Source organism: Mustela putorius, unplaced genomic scaffold (assembly GCF_011764305.1).
Source record: "Mustela putorius furo isolate JIRA1106 unplaced genomic scaffold, ASM1176430v1.1 tig00000145_pilon_pilon_pilon, whole genome shotgun sequence".
NCBI lineage: Eukaryota > Metazoa > Chordata > Mammalia > Carnivora > Mustelidae > Mustela > Mustela putorius.
Genome location: NW_025421294.1, coordinates 4,602,657 through 4,624,202, shown reverse-complemented (window position 1 = coordinate 4,624,202; position 21,546 = coordinate 4,602,657). Strand labels below are relative to the sequence as shown.

General features: G+C 37.3%; 1 protein-coding gene across 10 annotated transcripts in view; it reads left to right on the top strand.

Moving 5' to 3' along the window:
* The window catches only part of ERBIN (erbb2 interacting protein), an 80,762-nt gene extending 78,403 nt beyond the window's left edge, over positions 1 to 2,359 (top strand). For all 10 annotated transcript variants that reach the window (XM_045075276.1, XM_045075270.1, XM_045075279.1 and 7 more), the window contains one exon: positions 286 to 2,359. In XM_045075276.1, coding sequence (XP_044931211.1) covers positions 286 to 393 — 108 coding nt within the window. In that variant the 3' untranslated portion in view covers positions 394 to 2,359. The remainder of the gene's footprint in view (positions 1 to 285) is intronic.
* The last annotated feature ends 19,187 nt before the right edge of the window (positions 2,360 to 21,546 follow it).

Here is a 21,546-nt window from a genome sequence, read left to right as displayed (position 1 = left end):
TACCTGGCACTGTATTTTAGCCAGGTGCTTCCTAACATTGGGTTGCTGCATAAGAATCATCTGAAAACATAGACAAGATACAGGTTCCTGAGTCCCACCTTCAGAGATTTTAATTTCGTAGATGTGGGCTAAGGCCCAGGAGTCTGCATGTGTTTTCCATCATTTTCCAGAATGATTCTTATTTTCTGCCAGGTTTATGCAGTACCAGCAGATATTTAAATGTACACATGCAAATAAATTACTATGAAATGTTTTTCTTAAAGACATTTTTCTTCTTTCCTCTAGGCTAATGGCTACAGTTTTATTAATATTGAACATGGACAAGCAGTGTCCTTGCTAAAAACTTTCCAGAACACAGTAGAACTCATCATTGTACGAGAGGTTTCCTCATAAGAATTGTGGACAAAAAAAGGGGGAAGGCAGCAAGATTTATTGGAAGATATTTGCAGGAGAAATTAATATTTTGACTATTTTTATATGTAAAGAAGAACTCAAAAAATTATGTTCAAATTTGTACATTAATGAAATAATGGAACTTGTGGTCAGAGGGAAAGAACCACTGTACAGTATATAGGGGAGACTGGTGAATTCATACCATATAAAAGTTCTTGTTAGGTTTTTAAACATAGCAATCAAGGCTACAAAAACAAACATATGTTGTTTTTGTATAGATTGTAGGTTTATTTTTGGATTTCATACACATGACTGAACTCTGTGCAAGGCTCTAGTTGGCCTTGATTGTAGCCCAGAGACAGATGGCAGAGCTTTCTGTCTCATAGCTTTTGTGCCCTTATTTTTATTCAACTCGTATTAATGTTTTTCTGCTGAAACTACTTGTTTTTAATGTGGGCAAGAGATTTGAAGTGTTGGTTTTTGCTATGTGCATATTGAATTGAAGAGCGAGTAGGTGAAGGTGGTGCTGGTGGGTTCACTTTCCAAGGCCAGATTAAAACAGTCACTTCCTATAAAAATCTGGAAGCAGAGATTGAAAAAGCTCTTAATGTGTTTTTATTAATAAAATAATGCAATAAAAAATGTAATGTCTTTTTAAAGAAATAAAATGACGGTAATTGCATTTTATGAGCTCTACAGGATCTGTTCTTGTCATAGCCATTGACAATACATTTGCTACTGGTGATTCAATTTTTAATTTTTTAGTCACAGGAAATTTTTAACTCTTATGTAGATGCATGTCCATGCATTTTTTTTGTGATATGGAAATCTCTTGATTTTTTTTTTTTTGCAAATAGTAGTCCTTGCAATCTGTTTTATAATTAGTATTCCATTTTAATCTTAATTTATAATTTTTATTTTAAGCAGCACATGAAACTAAAATGGCCAGTTTTAAGATTGTGTTGCTATAACACAAAGTGTAAGCAGATTTAGGAAAGCCTCTGGATTTTGTTTGGTCTCACATTGCCTTGGTAAAGTAAAAGGAAACAGTACGCATGGAGCTAGGAAACCAAAGTAAGTTTGTGAAATTGGCACAGTGATAGAGAATTGCTGTGGAGAGTTGTAGAGCAAAGGGATGGGTCCTTGAGGCCTACCAGTGTGTAAAGGTATTCAAATAAAGGGCTGTTCCTAAAGGTAACATTAAATGTGAACTCAACACTTCAGAGTCTTTAAAGGGTTTCTAAGTGTATCAGTGTAATAGAATAGTGTTTTACCACCAGCTGCCTTTGTTCTCATTAGTGTAACAAATATTTCATAGTTGTTTATCAATTTGTTTATCCAAACCATTAACTTTATTTGTTTCTGTTCTGTCTTGTAATTCAATAAAATTTGAATAACATGCAATGGTAAGAATTAATGCATGGTTATTTGGACCAGAAAAAAGTGCCACAGAAGACCAATAACTGTTTTTAGTCAAGGCTAACCTGGAGCCTTTCATTAGAGCAATATTCAGTTATTGCACTTCATTTTTAATTACTAAGAAATATAATTTTGGAATTTTTAATCTGTTATGCTTTGTTCTTCAACCTTGTTTTAATTAAGATTTTTATAGGACTAGCAAAAATGGCAATTTACATTATTTTTGCAAAAAAAGTTGAACCCGCTCTTTCTTGCTAGTCAGAATAAATAGGCAGTAATTTTCAAAAGATGTGAACTCAAATATTGCACTTCTTTCAAGATGTTATCACTTGGTTATTGTACTGTATAGTTTTAATAATATTGATTGAAACCCTTTAACAACTCTTTGTAAATTTTAACTCATTTTAGTTGTTTTTCAGTACTATTTACACAGGAATTGATTTTTATGGATATAGTAGAGGAAATGTGCTGTATTTTGATAAAATTCATTTACTGTATGCGTGTTGTAATCTCTAAAAAAATAATGACAAACAGCTTCTTAAGACGAGCCTCGGTGTTCCCTTTATTCATAGTTTATTTTAAAATACTAATTTTGGCACACTTTTTTAAAATTTCAGACAATTTTTCAGTCACATTCTATTTTTAATAAGGAATACATAAAATAGATATAATGGTGACATTTTCAGCTATTTTATCTCTCATCAGATACACAGAGGTAATTTTGGAAAAGGAAATTTGCCACAAAAAATGATTGATTAGTGATCTAACCTTAAGTTAACTGTCTACACATTATACTGATATATTACAAATGTTCCAAGTATTACATGCACTAGTGCTTTATTCTCCTCTAGTTAGTTAAAAAAAATTTTTTTTTGTTCTTATAACATATATAGTTGAGTAAGAAAGTTAACAAAGAAGATAACATGATAGATTATGTAACAAAAAATTAATAACAAAATGTTTTGCACTTTAATTATATACCCATAATTTTCTTCTAAAATATTGGAAAACTAAAATGAAGTTAGAACTCTGTTAGAATTTTTGTTTTGGTTGGCAATGATAAGGTTTTAAAATTTGAGTGGAAAATTAAATCTTCTGAGGAAATGAAGACATTTTTAGTTTACATATTGTTGAGTAATTTATAGTCAAGGCCCATTCTCATAACTGACATTATTTAAATATTATGCAGCAAACCATCACAACCAAAACTATCTCATTTTTAGTGATAGTGTTTAAGATTGACCACCTTAAAATTTTAAACTGTTAAACAGTATGTATTCAGAATAATTTATTCTGTATAGAATTCTTTATACAAACTGCTGTTTTATGCTGATTCATGAGGGAATCATCAGTTCATTTAAATCCATAAAATTCTAAAATTTCTTACATATTTATTATGTAAATACTTTTCTGACCTCTTTGGACTTGAAGTTGTCTGTATGCTTGAAAAAGAAAAAACTTTCTTAAGACTTTACTTTTAAGTAATCTCTATACCCAACATGGGGCTCAAACTTAAAACCCCAGGATCAAGAGTCCCATGCTCCCCTGATGGAGGCAGCCAGGTGATCCTGAATTTTTTTTTTTAAGATTTTTTTTTAAAATTTATTTGACAGAGCGAGAGAGATCACAAGTAGGCAGAGAGGGAACCAGGCTCCCTCCTGAGCATAGAGCCCAATGTGGGGCTCCATCCCAGAACCCTGATATCATGATCTGAGCCTAAGGCAGAGGCTTAACCTCCTGAGTCCCCCAGGTGCCCCTGAAAAATTCTTTAAACATACATGTTGGCATAGGGGAGCCTGGGGGGCCCAGTGGGTTAAGCCTCTGTCTTCGGCTCAGATCATGATCCCAGGGTCCTGGGATCAAGTCCCACATCGGGCTCTCTGCTCAGCAGGGAACCTGCTTACCCCCCACCCCACTCTCTCTCTGCCTGCCTCTCTGCCTACTAGTGATCTCTGTCTGTCAAATAAATAAATAAAATCTTTAAAAAAAAAAAAAAAGCATTGGCATTAACAGAACTAAACTTATTAGTATTAACTTGTGCTTAAAAGAAAATCCCATTAGCAGCTATATAATATTTTTATCAGTCAGCATTTGTAAAACTTTACAAATTTTTTCCTTATTTGGAATGCTTAAAGTAACACAGTGAATAGGTAATAAACTTATGCTGTTTAAAGTTGTGTAGTTTATTTTATGAAATTCAGGGTGAGAAAAACTGTCATAGAAAGATACACAGCAAGTTTTTGGGCACTTTAAACCCTTGTGTTTCTGAGTATGGAGGAAGTGTAGTTTACCTTAAATTGCTGTTTTTTTACTTCTAAAGGAAGCCATTGGAATGGGAAATGTTTTCCAGTTAGTTCAAGATTGGTGAGAAGTCAAACCTATTTCAAAGTATTTTTTTTCATTACTTCTGTTGAAATTCTATTAGCTTATTCTTTTGGTTTAATGTATAGTAAATAGATTTCTTATGAAATAGACTGAAATCAAAATAATTTTATGTTTCATCAAAAATATTAATACACATAGTTGATACACAAGGGAATAAAATACCACTTGTCTTTTAAAGGTAATGTAGATTATATGAGCAGCCTGCTCCAACTTTTAGGGATTCCCCTTGTTTATTTCTTTTCTTTTCTTTTCTTTTTTTAAGATTTTTTATTTTTATTTGTCAGAGAGAGAGAGAGCACAAGCAGGCAGAGTGGCAGGCAGAGGCAGAGAGAGAAGCAGGCTCCCCGCCAAGCAAGGAGCCCAATGCGGGACTCGGTCCCAGGATTCCAAGATCACGACCTGAGCCAAAGGCAGCAGCTCAACTGACTGAGCCACCCAGGCGTCCCTATTTGTTTCTTTCTCTCTTCCTTTCTCTCTCTCTCTCTCTCTTTTGCTCGCTCTTTCTTTCTTGTAAGCTCCATGCCTAAAGTAGGGCTTGAATTCATAACCCTGAGATCAAGAGTCTCATGCTCTACCTGCTAAACCAGCCAGGTGCCCCTACCCATCTGGGGAGAGGAGGGCAAGGGAGAGAGAGAATCTTTTTCTTTTTTTCTTTATTTTTTAAGATTTTATTTATTTGAGAGAGAAAGCACACGAACGGGGACAGAGAGAGAAGCAGGCTCCCCATTGAGCAGGGAGCACAGTGCAGGGTTTGATCCCAGGACCTTAAGATCATGACCCAAGCTAAAGATAGACACTTAACTGAGTGAGCCACCCAGGCACCCAAAGAGACAGAATCTTAAGCAGACTCCACACTCTGTGGAACCTGACACAGGACTCAGTCTCACAACCCTGAGATCATAACCTGAGTGGAAATCAAGAGTCAGATGTTTAATAGAATGAACCACCCATGCCTAATAGTTCAGAAAAGTTGTCTATTTTATACCTAAAGCTGCAGTTTTTTTACTTCTGCAGAAATTTTTAATCCCAGGGGATAGTCAGCATAGTCATTTACAATTTTGGAAAACTTAAAAGACGATGCTATCTTATTCTTTTTTTAGGACTATGCATTCTTTGTGAAGCAATTTGCATTCTAAACTGAGAATTTTTTTTAGGAAAAACACCTCAGTAGAATCTCCTCTGCTTTTATTTTAAAGAACAATTAAGTTAGTCCTAAAACCTTTCTATAGGATTGTTAGGAAAAAGATTGGAGAAAAAATAATTCTGCTGATAATTTCCTTTTCATAAAACAATCAGAGACAATTATGATCTTTCGGATTTCATGTGGCCCATCTAGCTGCTTAATAAGCCCTTAATCTAATTACAGAATATGAAAAGCTCACATGTCATCAGTAAAGGAAGAAGTCCACAGTGTAAAATTATACCACCCACCACCATTATTCAATAGAGCTATTTTTTAAAAAAGATTTTATTTATTTGACAGATCACAAGTAGGCAGAGAAGCAGGCAGAGAGAGAGGAGGAAGCAGGCTCCCTGCTGAGCAGAGAGCCCAATGCGGGACTCGATCCAAGGACCGTGAGATCATGACCTGAGCTGAAGGCAGCGGCCTAACCCACTGAGCCACTCAGGCGCCCTAGAGCTATTTTTATTTTGCATGAAAACATGTTATTTGTTTTGTTTTGTTTTTAAGATTTATTTATTTATTTATTTGACAGAGAGAGATCACAAGTAGGCAGAGAGGCAGGCAGAGAGAGAGGAGGAAGCAGGCTCCCCGCCGAGCAGAGAGCCTGATGTGGGACTCGATCTCAGGACCCTGAGATCATGACCTGAGCTGAAGGCAGCAGCTTAACCCACTGAGCCACCCAGGCGCCCCTTGCATGAAAACATGTTAAAGTCTATACATATTTTTCCTGAACTGATGTCCTTAAATCAATCAATTTTTTCTAAGGCACTGCTTTAGAAGGGTCTTTTTTCTTTAATGTGTTGTCTTCCCAATGAACTTCCTTGTCAGAAAAACTAAAGAAAACTAAACTAAGCATTGAAGAAAAATAAATGCACAGAGCATGAATTTTTAGGATGGATGATTTGGAAAGTTTCTCATCTTCATGAAAAGCAAAAACTAATACTCTGAGAACTGATGCTATCCCAGAATGTATATTAAAACATCTTTCACATTTGGATCATCCTTCAAAAGCATTCAGTTTCCCAAGAATAGGAGTAACCATGCACAGGCTTAGCTGTCACAAAGTACATTGTTCAAGCTGGTACATCCTTCAGGCTCCTCACATCCATACCAACAGAAGTGACAGAGAAGAGGATTATTTCATACTATGGTAGGTAAAAGTATTATTTAATCTCCACAATTTGGAGAAATGAAAGTGCACTAGATAGATAAATTTTAAGGAATTCTTTGAAATCCCAGGACTGACAGGGCCAGAGAATTCTACCTGAAAGGTGAATCTGGCTTCAGGGATGCTTCAAAAGTAGAGATAGAATAAAACATCAAGAAGCTTTAGATAACTGCTGGGAGTACTGCATCATAAGAGGTTGGTTATAATTACCACCCTTTTTGTCCCAAGCACTATGCAGATGATGTATGTGAGTGATTATATTAGAACCATTCTATCAGGCTTTCCTAATGTCCTGTCCTTCCTTTTGCCCATCAGGGAAAATGGTTTGCAGTAAGCAAATAACATTCTCATACAAGTTCACATTAAGATGAGAACAGTGGTTACTGAGCATTTGAAAGAAAGCAATACCATGAAAAGAGTCCTCAAACAGAAGTACCAATAGTTAAATCATTATTTTGAAATGGTATCTTCTCAGGGATAAATGAGACTATTTAATTTGCAAGATCAACTGTTAGGAAAGCATTTAAATAATCTCTATAATGGGAAGTGGAATATATCACAAATTCACTAGTTGTGCTGAAGAATAGGAAGGCTATCCCAAAAAGAAATCTGTGAGTTCTTTGGATTAGGATTCCATAAAATGTGATGCAAATGAATTAAAAATAGTGAGAAATGAAAATGAAAGTCTTGTGTTCCAACATGGGTCTAATAGGAGTTCTAAAGGAGAAAGAAGGGTATGGACATACAATGAAGGGGGTGGGAGTGGATTTAGAAACCTCAAGGAAATGTCCTAGACCTGAAGTACAGCATAGGTCTTCAAACCAAATGGGCCCATTCATGGCCAAATAAAAACTATAAACATGCACACCATATATGTCTTCACGAAGTTTCAGTTCAGGTATAAAGAACATTTTTAAAAATTCCAAAAAGAGGGTGTCTGGGTGGCTCAGTTGGTTAAGCAACTGCCGTTGGCTCAGGTCAGGATTCTGGAGTCCCAGTATCAAGTCCCTCATCAGGCTCCCAGCTCCCTGGGGAGTCTGCTTCTCCCTCCAATCTTCTCAGCTCTCACGCTCTCTCTCTCTCAAATAAATAAAATATTTAAAAAAAAAAATAACTTTCCAAAAAAGATCTTATGTTCCAAAATGTGAAGGCATTTACTTGCAAAGTGAACAAAATCAGAAATTTAATGACCCACTTTGGATGCAGGGATATTTAAGGTTTTTCATGTCAGAGGGCAAAATACAGTTTCAGAAATTCAAGGCCTCAAAATTAATCTCCCACTGAGCCTCAGCAAAAGAGATATATTTGAACCCAAATCAGGGAATATATTGGAACAAAATGAGAAATCTCAAAAGTAGATTTGGGATCCAAAGAATAATGACCAAAACCAGATACAGTGTAGCAAAAGTAGTACAATTAGTGTTGATCAAAAGTAAAAATGTGGTTGTAAAATACTAAATGATCTCTACAAGTGAGAAGAGAATTCCACTTTTTCTAAAAGAAACTATACATCAATTTTAAGTTAATTTTAAGTTCTTATAATAAAATCTAAGTTGAATTTATAGGATGAAAATGATTATAAAAAGAGTGGTGCTGAGGCACCTGATTGGCTCAACTGGTTAAGCATCTGCCTTCCCCTCAGGTCCTGATGCCAAGGTCCTGGAGTCCCACATCAGGCTCCTTGCTCAGTGGGGAGCCTGCTTGTGCATGCACTCTCCCTCTCTCTCTCTGTCAAATAAATAAATAACAACAAAAGAATAGTGTTGATACTTTTTATTGAACAAATGCAACAGGCTGTTGATTTCTTTTCTGTGATGTGTGAATCCACTATGTTTGACTCCGCCATTTTTCTAGTGATGAACACCTGTGATGTCTCTACTTTACCCCCTTGCTTTCATAAACACCATAGTGGTGAGTATCCTCATTTATGTCATTTTTTTGAAGCTCTGAAAATTTCTCTAGAATACATACCTACAAGTGCAATTGCCAGGTCACAGATACTATTAATTTGCAGAAAGCATTGTGAAGTAATTCCCAGGAAGTCCACACCAGTTTACACTTTCACTGGCTAGATGTGAATCTCATATCTGTAGTTAGTTTTATGTGACTTGATAACTTTTGCATGTTTAATGAATATAATGCATTTTGACATTGTTTTATTTTCTCTCCCTTTGATTACTAGGGTATTTGACAAGTACATACACTTGTTAGTCAGTAAGGTTTACCATTCTGTAATTTTCCTATTCCCTTTCTCCATTTTTCTGATGTTTTCAAGGCCAATTTGTAGGAGTTCCTTGTCTATTCCAGATAGTACTCTCCTATTGTTTTTTAGACACCATCAGTATCCCAGTCCACAGTCTGTTTACTTTTGTTTATGATTTCCTTTGTTTAAAAAAAGTTTAACAATCTATCATCTATGCTTCATTGTTCTTGAGTCTTCTCCATATCTGAGTCAATAAACTATTTTCCCACATTGACTTCTATTAGCTATAGTTACTATTAATATTTAGATTTTACTCCATCTAGAGTCCACCACTGTATATGGCACACATTGGGAATCAAGCTCCATGTTTTCTCCACAAGGCTCAAGAAATTTACTTTTTTTTATTGATCTGCAGTGTGATGTTTATTATATACCAAGTACCTATGCATCCATGTTTGAGCTTTCTATAGTGTTCTCTTGGACTGTTTTCCTATTCCTAGGGGTCATTTTTTTAAACCAAATTTGAAAATTTTATAATAAAACACCTATCATCTTGATTTTCCATTAACATTTTTCTGTATTTGCTTTTTTGTCCTGTTACTTTTATAAATAAAAATGTGTATCTTAATCTCTTAAAGCAGCGACCCTCAGCTCTGCCCCCTTAGAGTCACCAGGAGCCTGTGTCCGGCCGCACCCACAGGGCGCTTGATTGAAGCAGGTCTGTGCCCAGGAATTTCTGTTTCCAGCCCTGTTCCCAGGTGATGCTTGATGCTTATGGTCTGGAGATAACACTGAGAGAGAATCATTGTCTTATAGGATAAGTCTTGCCTCTTTATTCCTGTTTCCAAAACTTCCCTAGGTATAAGCAGACTTCTATTTTTTCACGTGCATTTCAGAGTAGGTTTATGGCATCCTTATATGTCATTGAAAAAATGCACTGAGTTTTGTCCTTCATTCAGTCCCTCTTTAATTCCAAAAGGTGGCCTTCATAGTTCCTCCACTGTAACAAGAGCCTCACACTAGATGTGATCTCATGGTCTCTGTCATGTAGATCCTATTTGAATGGCAGGCATCTGTGAGATTTAGTCACATTTCAGAGGAAATCCCAGATTGACATTATTACTGTCAATAGCCTCTCTCCTGGCACCCACATATCCACCTCTGTAGAAAAAAATCAACTTCTGCCTCCATTCACTCTTCCTCCTGCCTTCTTTTTCATTCATTGTCACTGTGGGTAGGCTACCCAATGGCCCCTCCCAAGCTGTCCTGAATTCCAGATCCAATTAGCTAGGACTGTTTGTGTGAACTTAGGCAAGTTCTTAACATTTCTGTGCCTTATTTCCCAGTCTGAGGAACAGGGATAGTAATCGTGACTAGTAAATAAGTTAATGGATGACAAGAGACCCTCAAGTTATTTTAAAAAAAAAAAAAAGTGTAAGTATAAAAAAAGAAAAATTCCTGTTCATAATATATTTTCATAGCTAGTATCAGAGAGGGAGGGATAATAAAATGGAGGAGATACAGAAATAGATATTTTGAGAGCACGATAGGCAGAAAGGCAGACAGACACCAGGCCTTGTCTAAAAGACCTGAATCAAGAAAGATGTTCTCCTGTTGAACTTGAAGGAGCAGTCATATTGTGAACTGCCTATGGTGAGAGCCAACCTGTAGGAGCTGAGGGCCTCAGTTATACAACTGCAAGGAACTGAATTCTGCTGACAACCTGAATGAGCTTGGAAGAGGACCCCAAGCTCATAAGGATGCACCCCAAGTACATTGAGTACAACCCGTGGGATCCTGAACAGAGGTTTCCAGCAAAGCCAGGCCTAGATTTCTGACCTACAGGAACTTCTGGATAATATACATGGGTAGTTTTAAACTGCTAAGTTTGTAGTCACAGTGATAGAAATCAAATGCAACTGTCATATTCATTTTTCTACTTTTGCTCCTCATGACTCCTCTAATTCTACCCAACAGAGCTAGACCAGGACCTATCCAAGAGCCTAAAACTTTGGCCTTGGCTGTGTGCCTACCACATTTCCAAAGACCGTCTCCCAAACCCCACTCCACTCCCTTGGATCAGACCCTCTTGATTTATATTGGCTCTAGTGGGAATTGTTAGATTTGGTAATAGGGAAAACACCCCATTCCCTGCTATCAGACCTGAAAGCTTCCAGAATGTCGTCTGAAAAGGATGGATGACAAGCAGGACCTCTGATACCATGCAAATGATTTTATTCTAAGGACAACAGTAAGTGACATAAGTGATTTGATTCCTGGGGTGTCGGGGGGGCTCAGTGGGTTAGGCCTCTGCTTTCTGCTCATGTCATGATCTCGGGGTCCTGGGATCGAGCCCCACATCAGGCTCTCTGCTCACCGGGGAGTCTGCTTCCCCCTCTCTCTCTGCCTGCCTTTCTGCCTGCTTGTGATCTCTCACTCTGTCAAATAAATAAAATCTTAAAAAAATAAATGATATGGACGCCTGGGTGGCTCAGTTGGTTGGACGACTGCCTTCGGCTCAGGTCATGATCCCGGAGTCCCGGGATCGAGTCCCACATTGGGCTCCCAGCTCATGGGGAGTCTGCTTCGCTCTCTGACCTTCTCCTCGCTCATGCTCTCTCTCACTGTCTCTCTCTCAAGTAAATAAATAAAATCTTAAAAAATAAATAAATAAAATAAATAAATGATTTGATTTGAACTTTAAAAAGATCACAAGGTTGTATGGAAAATGGGGTAGCACTGGCTGGGGTTAGGGGAAAATAAACTTAGAATTAGCATACAATTAAAAGCTTCTTGTGAAAAGGAGAATAAAGATGACATTGGCACTAGCCAAGGTATTGGAAAAGGACATTTAGGGAAGGGAATCTATATAGTTAAGAAGTGCCAGGGTAATAGGATGCAGACGGTGGCGGGGGGGGGGGGGGGGTGGAGGTGGAGACAGTTTAGGAGGAGTGATTAAGGGTTATTTCCAGGTTCTGGCTGTGGTTGGAAGACTAGGTGGTGATGCCATTAATTGAAATTGGGAATAATAAATTCTGATTTGCACTTGCTCTGTTTGAGGCATTTAAAAATGCCCACCTGCTACTCAGGGAAAAGTAATGGGAAAAAGAGAAAGATTTGGAAGCTGCCTGTTTAATGATAAATAAAAAAATAATATGTAGCCAATAAATAAGGTCATGATGATAGTTGTATACAAGGAGTACACTTTATCTGAAAGGAGTCCTAGGGAGAGAGAGGGAAAGAGACAGGAAAGGTCAGGAGGTCAGATATATAAAGGAAGTTTGTGTGGGGGTTAGGCCATTGTAAGGTTCACTTTGGTTTTTACTCTGAGAGAGAAGGTATAAAAAGAAAGTGATAAATGCCTTGAAGAGAGGTACAGAAGGAATAGGAATTCACAGGAACCCCATGCTGACTTGCAGTATACTCAGCTTTGAAAACAAAAGGTTTGTTATGTACATATTAAAGCACTCAGCAGTTGAGTTCAATAAATATTTGTGGATGATGAATAAATTATGCATGTGCTGTTCAGATGGTGACATAGTATCATACAAATAGCAACATTTCCCATTAGCAACATTTCCAGGCATGAACATACATTCACTGAAAAACTGACAGCAGCCAACTGTCAAAAGTGAATCCTAAATTTTTCCTTGGCCCCATAGGAGGTTATAATGAAGCTGTTCATGGCTTTAAGAAATAGTAGTTAAGATGTCTTCTGACTGACAAAACCTGGATGGCATTTCTTTAATTGATTGAGGTATTATCAGCACCGTATGCTAGAGCATTAGCCAGCTCCTGCTGCCGAGAGTCAGACTTGTCTGCTCTCTGCCAAAAATCCCATCTGCTCTCCATCCTCAGTTTCTTCACACCCAACAGCATGTTCGTTAGCTCTAGGAACAAAGACAAAAACATTGCTATTTCAATCATCCTACTCATGGTTTAAAAATGAATTTCATTTAACAGGTAAAGTTTTTCAAGTATTATTCTTCAATGTATCATGCAGTTGTACAGATGTCAGGGTATAGAACATCAGCTTTTCTACCTCAATATTTTTTTTTAAGATTTTATTTATTTATCTGACAGACAGAGATCACAAGTAGACAGGCAGGCAGAGAGAGAGAGGAGGAAGCAGGCTCCCTGCTGAGCAGAGAGACCAATTCTGGGCTTGATCCCATGACTCTCTGGGATCATGACCTGAGCTGAAGGCAGAGGCTTTAACCCACTGAGCCACCCAGGCTCACTACTGTGTTAGGAAAATGGCACACAGCTGTACATAATCTTCCATTCCAAATATAATTATTTGTGCTATAGCTTTGTATATAATACTACTGAACTAAGAATTTCTTTTATTAAGCGTTATGTTATGAAATATATTGGCAAAAACCAATTTTTTGAAACTTTTAAAAAGAGGGAAGGATTCTACTGGATTAGTACCTTAGAAAAAATCAAATATTTGCTTATTTGTATTTGATAGTCTGCGGGCATTTTTTTTTTTTTAAGATTTTGTTTATTTGACAGAGATACAGCGAGAGGGAACACAAGCAGTGGGAGAGGGAGAGGTAGAAGCAGGCTCCCTGATGTGGGGCTCGATCCCGGAATTCCGGGATCATGACCTGAGGAGAAGGCAGATGCTTAATGACTGAGCCACCCAGATGCCCCTCTGTGGGCATTTTTTTTTTTTTTAAGATTTTATTTATTTATTTGTCAGAGAGGGAGAGAGAGTGAGCACAGGCAGACAGAATGGCAGGCAGAGGCAGAGGGAGAAGCAGGCTCCCCCCGGAGCAAGGAGCCCGATGTGGGACTTGATTCCAGGACGCTGAGATCATGACCTGAGCCGAAGGCAGCTGCTTAACCAACTGAGCCACCCAGGCGTCCCTCTGTGGGCATTTTTAATTTTGGTCAATAACCAAAAAAATTTACTAAATTTTTCTATCACTCTGAAAATCCAGAAAAAAAGCTTTCTGTAACCGTAGAAATAATCTGTGTGCTATTTAATTACAGGCAATTTCTTTAAACCTATATTGTCTAGTTTGCATTAAATTCTACTAAATATGAAAGAAACGGTACAAATTAAAATACTGTTTTTTGAATTGTCATTAAACAAAAATGGGATTACTGAGGTCACCAAGACTTACAAGGTTATTTTGGTGTCCATGGAGGTACTATATGTAAAAGTAAAAATGGGTAGCAACCCAAATAAGCAATAATATGAGAATAATTGATTAAATAAAGCAGGTACTTCATCTACTGTATAAATTCTTAAAATGATAACTAGAAATATCGGGAAACAAAATAGGAAAATGATTATGATAAATACAATGTTAAGTGGAAAAGGCAATTTATAAAAACAGAGGTACCTTATGGTTGCTATTCCAGAAGTCTTATATAAAAACTGGAGTGATAGCTTTATGGAATGGTTTTGCCCTGTAACCAAAATTTGTTGTAATTGTTATGTTGTCTGTCTAAATTTTAAGGGAAAAAGTGATCTCAGGTCATTCTCAAATATGATAGCAAATATTTGGCTAATAGCAACTTGTAGATAAGTTTGAAAGCAGTCATTTTAGCCCCAAATGATGAGGTAGGAGAACCCAACTACATCCTTCCCCAAAGATCAACAATTAGCTATCCATGAACAAAAACAGCTCTGGAGTCTACTGAAGAAATTTGAGCAACACATTGGAACAAAAGACCCAATAAAAACTGCGTAAGATGAAAAGGAAGACAACTTCATTTCTCTGGCATCATCCCATCCCCCCAGTCAGCTTTGCTCAGGGTCAAGAGGAAATATCCTAGCTATAAAGAGTTCTTCTCACCAGGAAAGGAAGAGTGGGGTGAGCATCCAGCTTCCCCAGCCTTTTGGGGCATTCCATGAAGGTCCCACGTTGGTTTCATTCCACCTAGATGGGCAAAGCTGAGATATAGAGATGGCTAGAAACAAGGAATAAAAATAGGTGCTACCAGTAGCAGCCACACACCAGGAGTCATTGTGGTTCACCACCTGCTCTGCAGACAAACTCAGCATATTTCACCACTGAAGAAAGTAACAGCCAGTACATTCACTGGGGACACCCTTCAGATTTTACTAGGTTTTGTCCCACAGATATTTGCTTTCTATACCAGCTGTCTGAGATGTTTAACTCCATGTACGCTCTACAGAACCTGGGAGCCACAGTGGTAACCAGCTCAGGACCCCACAACTTTGCAAGTGAAGATGCAAGCCTAGACAATGGCAGCTAAAACCGATTACCATGCACCTCCTTGCTTGCCCCTCTAGCTTTGCCCTTGCATGCTGCTAACCTGGCATTTATCACTAGCCTCCAATGCAGTATACATGCTCAGGGGAAGACTGTGCAGACGAGAGAGAACAGATCAATAACCAGGGCACTGACAGTTGCTTGTGGGTGTGGATCAGGCCCTGACCTGTCTGTTGATCTATAGCTATCCCCTCCAGTTGTGTACTTATGCACCCCTGACCCAAGCCCTGTAATTGACCTCCACCACATGTGCAAAGCCAGAGGAGGTCACACAGACAGGGAAAAGCATGCCAAAGACAGGGCCCCTGCAACTTCCACTGAGCCTGTAGTTGGCCTTGGCCCTAGTTGCTTACCTAGCCACTGCCATTATGTGTGTGTCTGCAATAGGACCCCACCACTACATAGGCACCTGCAGCTGGCACATGCAGCCAAGTGTGTACACACCACCAGCTCTGGCCACCACCACTGCTTGGCCTAGTCCCTAGCCAGTGCCTGGAGGCACTGCTAAGGACCCCAGCAGCCCTTATAGCCACTACAAACCCACTGCAGTGCTCACCAAGGACCACACAGTTGCTGTGAATCTCAAGAGTGGAGCAAAAAGACATTATGTCCTCCTTTGTCCCCTTAGACCCAGTGCCACTACACATTTGTGCATTTGGAACCCTGTGCCTCATATCCAGGGTGACAGTGTACCTCCACCCACAAGTGGACATCTTCTTTCATTCAAGTCAGTCCATAAGGTCTAGAAAAAGGAACTGTTTCTTCAAACACACAGACAACTACACAAGGCTACCAGGATCATGAAGAATTGGGAAAACATAACTCCACCAAAGGAAAACAGTACACCACTAGTAGTGGACCCCAAAGAATGCAGATACAGGAATTGTTAGACAAAGCATTCAAAATAATTATTCTAAAGATGCTTAGAGAGATACAAGAACACAAACAAAAATTGAATAGTACCAGGAAAGCCAAGCAAGAACAAAATAAGTTCAACAAAGACAAAGAACATAAAGTAGAACCAAACAGAAATTTTGGAGTTGAAAAACTCAATGCCTGAACTGAAAAATTCAATAGACAGCTTCAGCATTAGTCTTAACCAGTCAGAAGAAAGAAAGAATGAATTAGAAAACAGATCAGTTGCTTATCCAATCAGGGAAGCAAATAAAAAAGAATGAAAATGAATGAAGAAAGGCTATAGGACATAACAAAATACCATCAAGTGAACCAATATCCATATCATTGGAATCTCAGAAGGAGAAGGCAGGGAGAAAAGGGTAGAAAGCTTATGAACAGCTATTATAGCCAACAACTGCCCAAACCCAAGAGAGATTTGAATATCCAAGTTTATGAAGCTGATAGGTCATCCTACAATTTCAATCCGATGAGCTTCACCAAGACACATTATAATAAAGCTATCTAAAATCAAAAAAGAGAATTTTAAAAGCAGTAAGAGGAAGAAAAAGAAAAATCTCATGCAAGGGAATCCCCTTAAGGCTCTCAACAAATTTCTCAGCAGAGACCTTACAGGTTAGGAGAGGGTCAGATGACATATTCAAAATGTTGAAAGAAAGAAACTGCCTATCAAGAATACTTTACCCAGCAAGGCTGTCCTCCAGAAATGAAGTAGAGGTAAAGAATTTCCAAAACAAACAGAAGCTGAGAGAGTTCACTACCACTAGACCTGCCTTGCAAAAAAAGCTTAAGGTGTTCTTCAAGTTGAAATGAAAGGATGCTAATTAGTAACATGAAACATTCAAAAATATATAACACACTGGTCAGATTCAGAATACTCTAATACTTCAATATAATGGTATGTTAAATACTTAACTCTAGTGTAAAGATGAAAAGATACAAGTATTAAAAAGAGCTATACAAAAAAAAAAAGAGGGGCACTTGGGTGATGTGGTCAGTTAAGTATCTGACTCTTGGTTTCAGCTTAGGTTGTGATCTCAGAGTTGTAGGATCAAGCCCCACATTGAGCTCCATGCTCAACATGCAATCTGTTTGGGATTCTCTATCCTCTCTACCTCTACCACCCCCACCCCGCCACTTCCTCTCTCTCTCTCTCTCTCAAATAAATAAATAAATAATTTAAAAACAGTTATACCTACAGCAGTGTCTAAATGTTATATACTATAAGATTGCATCTAATTTTATATTGCTACACTATGTAAAAAGAGGTGAATTGAGAACCAAAATCATAAAAGATAGGAAGTAGAAGAGAAGTTTTGTGTGCAAAGTTAAATTGTCATTGGTGTAAAATAAATTGTTATAAATACGTTTTATTGTAAACCTCATGGTAACCACAAAGCAAAAATTATAGTAGATTCCAAATATAAAGAGAAAGGAAGCAAAGTATATCACTATCAATTCATGAAGGAAGGGAGCAACAGAAAAATAATAAGATGGCGCTACTGAGTCCTTCCCAGGCAGTAATTACCTTACATGTCAGATTATATTTTCCAATCAAAATATATCTAGTGGCTGGATGGGTGAAAAAATAAGACCCAACTCTATGTTGCCTAAGAGAAACTCACTTCAGCTTTAATGACACACACAGGCTCAGAGTGAAAGGATGGAAAAAGATATCCCATGCAAGTAAAAATGAAAACAGAGTAAGGGTAGCTACACTTAAATGAGACAAAATAGACTCTAAATCAAAAAATAAATTCAGGAGACAGAAGATTATTATATAATGGTAAGGTGATAAATTCATCTAGAAGATACAAAATCATGAGTATATATGTATGCAACATAAGAACTAAATATATGGAGCAAATACATCTGATGGGAGAAACAGATTAGAGTAAAATAACAGTAAGAAACTTCAGTATTTCACTTTTAACAATGGGTGGATCATCTAGACAGAAATCAACTGGGAAATGTTGGACTTAAACCATACTTTAGGGAGAGTGGACCCAGTAGACATATACAGAACATACAATCCTACAGCAGCAAAATATATTCTTCTCAAGTTCATATTCTCCAGGATAGATCCTACATAACAGCACAAAACAATCTTAGCAAATTTAAGAAGACTGAAATCATAAGAAGTATCTTTTCTAACCACAATAGCATGAAACTAGAAATCAGTACAGGAGGAAAACTAGAAAATTCGCAAATGTGTGGACATTAATCAACACACTCCTGAACAACTAATGGGTCAAAAAGAACAATGAAAAACATTTAAAAATCACTTGACAAAACAAAAATGTGAAAGCAACACACAGAACCTACTGGATGCTGCAAAAGCAGTGCTATAAGTGGGAAGTTTATAGCCATAAATGCCTATATTAATAAAAGAGAAAGATGTCAAATAAAACCACCTAACTTTATACATCAAGATAGTAGAAAAAGAAGGACTAGCTCAAAGTAAGCAGAAGAAAGATATTAAAAAAAAAAAAAAAAGGTGCAGAAATAAATGAAATAGAGACCAGAAAAGCGGGGCGGTGGTGGGGGGAGGGATGCCTAGGTGGTTCAGTTGGTTAAGCATCTGCCTTTGGCTCAGGTCATGATCCCAGGGTCTTGCTCAGCGGGGAGCCTGCCTTTTCCTCTCCCTCTTCATCTCCCTCTGTTGTTCCCCCTGCCTCTGCTCTCTTGTTCTCTCTCTGTCAAAAAAACAAAATCTTAAAAAAAATAAAAGTAAAAATTATCAGTGAAACCATGGACTGTTTTTTTCTAAAAGGTAAACAGAAGTGACAAATCTTTAGCTAGATTAAGAAAAAAAGAGGGAAGACTCCAATAATTAAAATCAGAAATGAAAGACAAGCTATTGCAACTGGTGCCAAGGGAATATGACAGGTCCTAAGAGACGATAAGGAACATACACTAACAAATGATAACCTAGAAAAAAGATACATTTTTAGAAACATACAACCTACCAAGACTGAATCAAAAAGAAGCAGAACATATAAACAGACCCACAACTAGCAAAGAGACTGAATCAATAATACAAAATGATTTCTAATACATAAAGCCCAGACCAAGTGATTTCACTGAAAAAGTCTACCAAACATTTAAAGAACTAATACCAATCCTTCTCAATCTATTCCAAAAAATGGAAGAGAGGGCAAAACTCTCAAACTCATTTTGCAATGTCAGTATTACCCTGATACCAAAACCAAACAAGGATGTAATATGACAAGATCATTAATTAGACCAATATCCCTGATGAACATAGATGCAAAGATCCCCCCAAATTGAGTTCTGTGGACTCAACAGAACATTAAAGGGATCCCAGACCCTGATCAAATAGGATTTATTCCTGGGAAGTAAAAGTAGTTCAACCTGTGCAAATCAAAAAATGATATACCACATCAGCAGAATGAAAAATGGCTTTTTTTGGATCTGACACCTAAGGGACCAGCAACACAATAAATAATAAACAAGTGGGACTACCTGAAATGAAAAAACTTTTGCACAGCAAAAGAAATGGTCAACCAAATGAAAAGGCAACCTATGTACTGGGAGAAAATATTTGTAAATCATACATCTGAAAATGTTTGTAAACCACATATCCAAAATATACAGGGAATTCAAACAAGTCAATAGCATAAACAAGCAAAAACAAAAAAAAATTTTTTGATTAAAAAATGGGCCCAGGAACTGAACTGACGTTTCTCCAAAGAAATCATAATGGCCAACAGGTACATAAAAAGTTGCTTGACTTCATCATCCAGAAAAGGCAAATCAAAACCACAATGAGATATTAACCCTGCACCTGTCAGAATGGCAGTCATTAACAAGAAAACAGATTATTAATGCTGGCAAGGAAGTGGAGAAAAGGGAACCTTGTACATGGTGATGGGATTGTAAACTGGTGCAGCCACTGTGGAAAAGAGTATGGAGAAGCCTCAACAAGTCAAAAATAGAACTACCCTATGATCTAACAATTTCACTCCTGGGTGTATACCCAAAAGAAATGAAATAAAGATTTTCAAAAGATGTCTGCATTCCCATGTTCATTGCAGCATTATTCAAAATAGCCAAAATAGAGAAATAACTTGTCTGTTAATGGAGAAATGGGTGATGATGTGAGATATATGTATGTTATTCAGTCATGAGAAAGAAGAAAACAAAATGGGTGGACCTTGAGGGCATGGTGCTAAGTTAAGTCAGATAGAAAAAGACAAATACTCTATGATTTACACGTAGCATCTAAAAAAGCCAGAAACCTAGAAACAGAGAGTAGAGTGGTGCTTATCAGGGGCTGAGAGTGTGTGGGAAGTGGGGAGATGTTGGAGAAAGGGTATGAACTTCCAGTTTTCACATGAATAACTTGTGGAGATCTAATGTACAGCACGGTGATTATAGTTAATTATACTGTATTATATAGTTGCCAGTTGTGAAGTCCTTTTTTGATACTAAATTCAAATGTATTTTTTGATAACAAAAAATGTAATACTTGAAAATCAGAATACTTAAATGAAAAGAACACAATAACTTAGGTATTAAACATCTATATGAAATAACCATTGCAGAGTTGGACAAAAATACATACTCAGAACATATGATTATTTAAAAAACAAAAATGAAAGCAGGCAGTACGTAGAATTGGAAACCAGATATGATATTTAAGGTAGCTCTTTTTTTTTTTAAGGTAGCTCTTTTGAAAAGGATTAAAATATTTCTGTAAATACGCTTTTGAATTTAATATGTAAAAATGTTATTTTCCAAACTAAATGGTTTTTCTTACTTTCTCCAATATTTTTTATATTTTTAGTTTATCTGTAAGGTAATCAATATGTCCATTTTGGAATTCAACTTGATCATCTTGAATGTTTGTACAAACACCCTCTGTGAAACATAAGGTGACCTTTGGTTTATTATTGTCTAATTATAAGCCTGAGGGAGTTCTGCCATATGTCATTGGAAGTTGTTTTCACTAGATTTTTCACTAGATCACAGGTCCTTTCTGGCCTGATTATTTGTAGTAAAGATCCCTGAGGCAGTTTCTAAATGATTAAAAAAAAAAAAGGCAGTTTAATTTGGTTTGATTGTGTTTCAAATATCCTTGAACCCAGCTAAATACTAACCTGATTCTACGAAGTCTCAGGTTGGATACCTGTGTTGAATCAAACTGTGGCCCTATTCCATCTCTGGCATAGTGATCAGCATGTATGTATGATAGATATAACCTTCACACGCATCTAGAGTACATGGAGTCTATTTTCATTTTTATTTTTATGTTCTCTAATAATACAACGAGAGAGACAGTGACAACTACTTACCAGTGTATCATTGGTAAAACATATTCCAAGTGTTCCTTACTATATCGTTCACTTTGGTAGATGATTTTTCAAATGTAACAAACATCTTCTTAGCAAAATGTTTTATTTATTTTTAAGATTTTGTTTATTTGGGGTGCCTCGGTGGCTCAGTGGGTTAAGCCTCTGCCTTCAGCTCAGGTAATGATCCCAGGGTCCTGGAATCGAGCCCCGCATCGGGCTCTCTGCTCTGCAGGAAGCCTGCTTCCCTTCCTTTCTCTCTGCGTGCCTCTCTCCTGACTTGTGATCTCTATCAAATAAATAAATAAAAT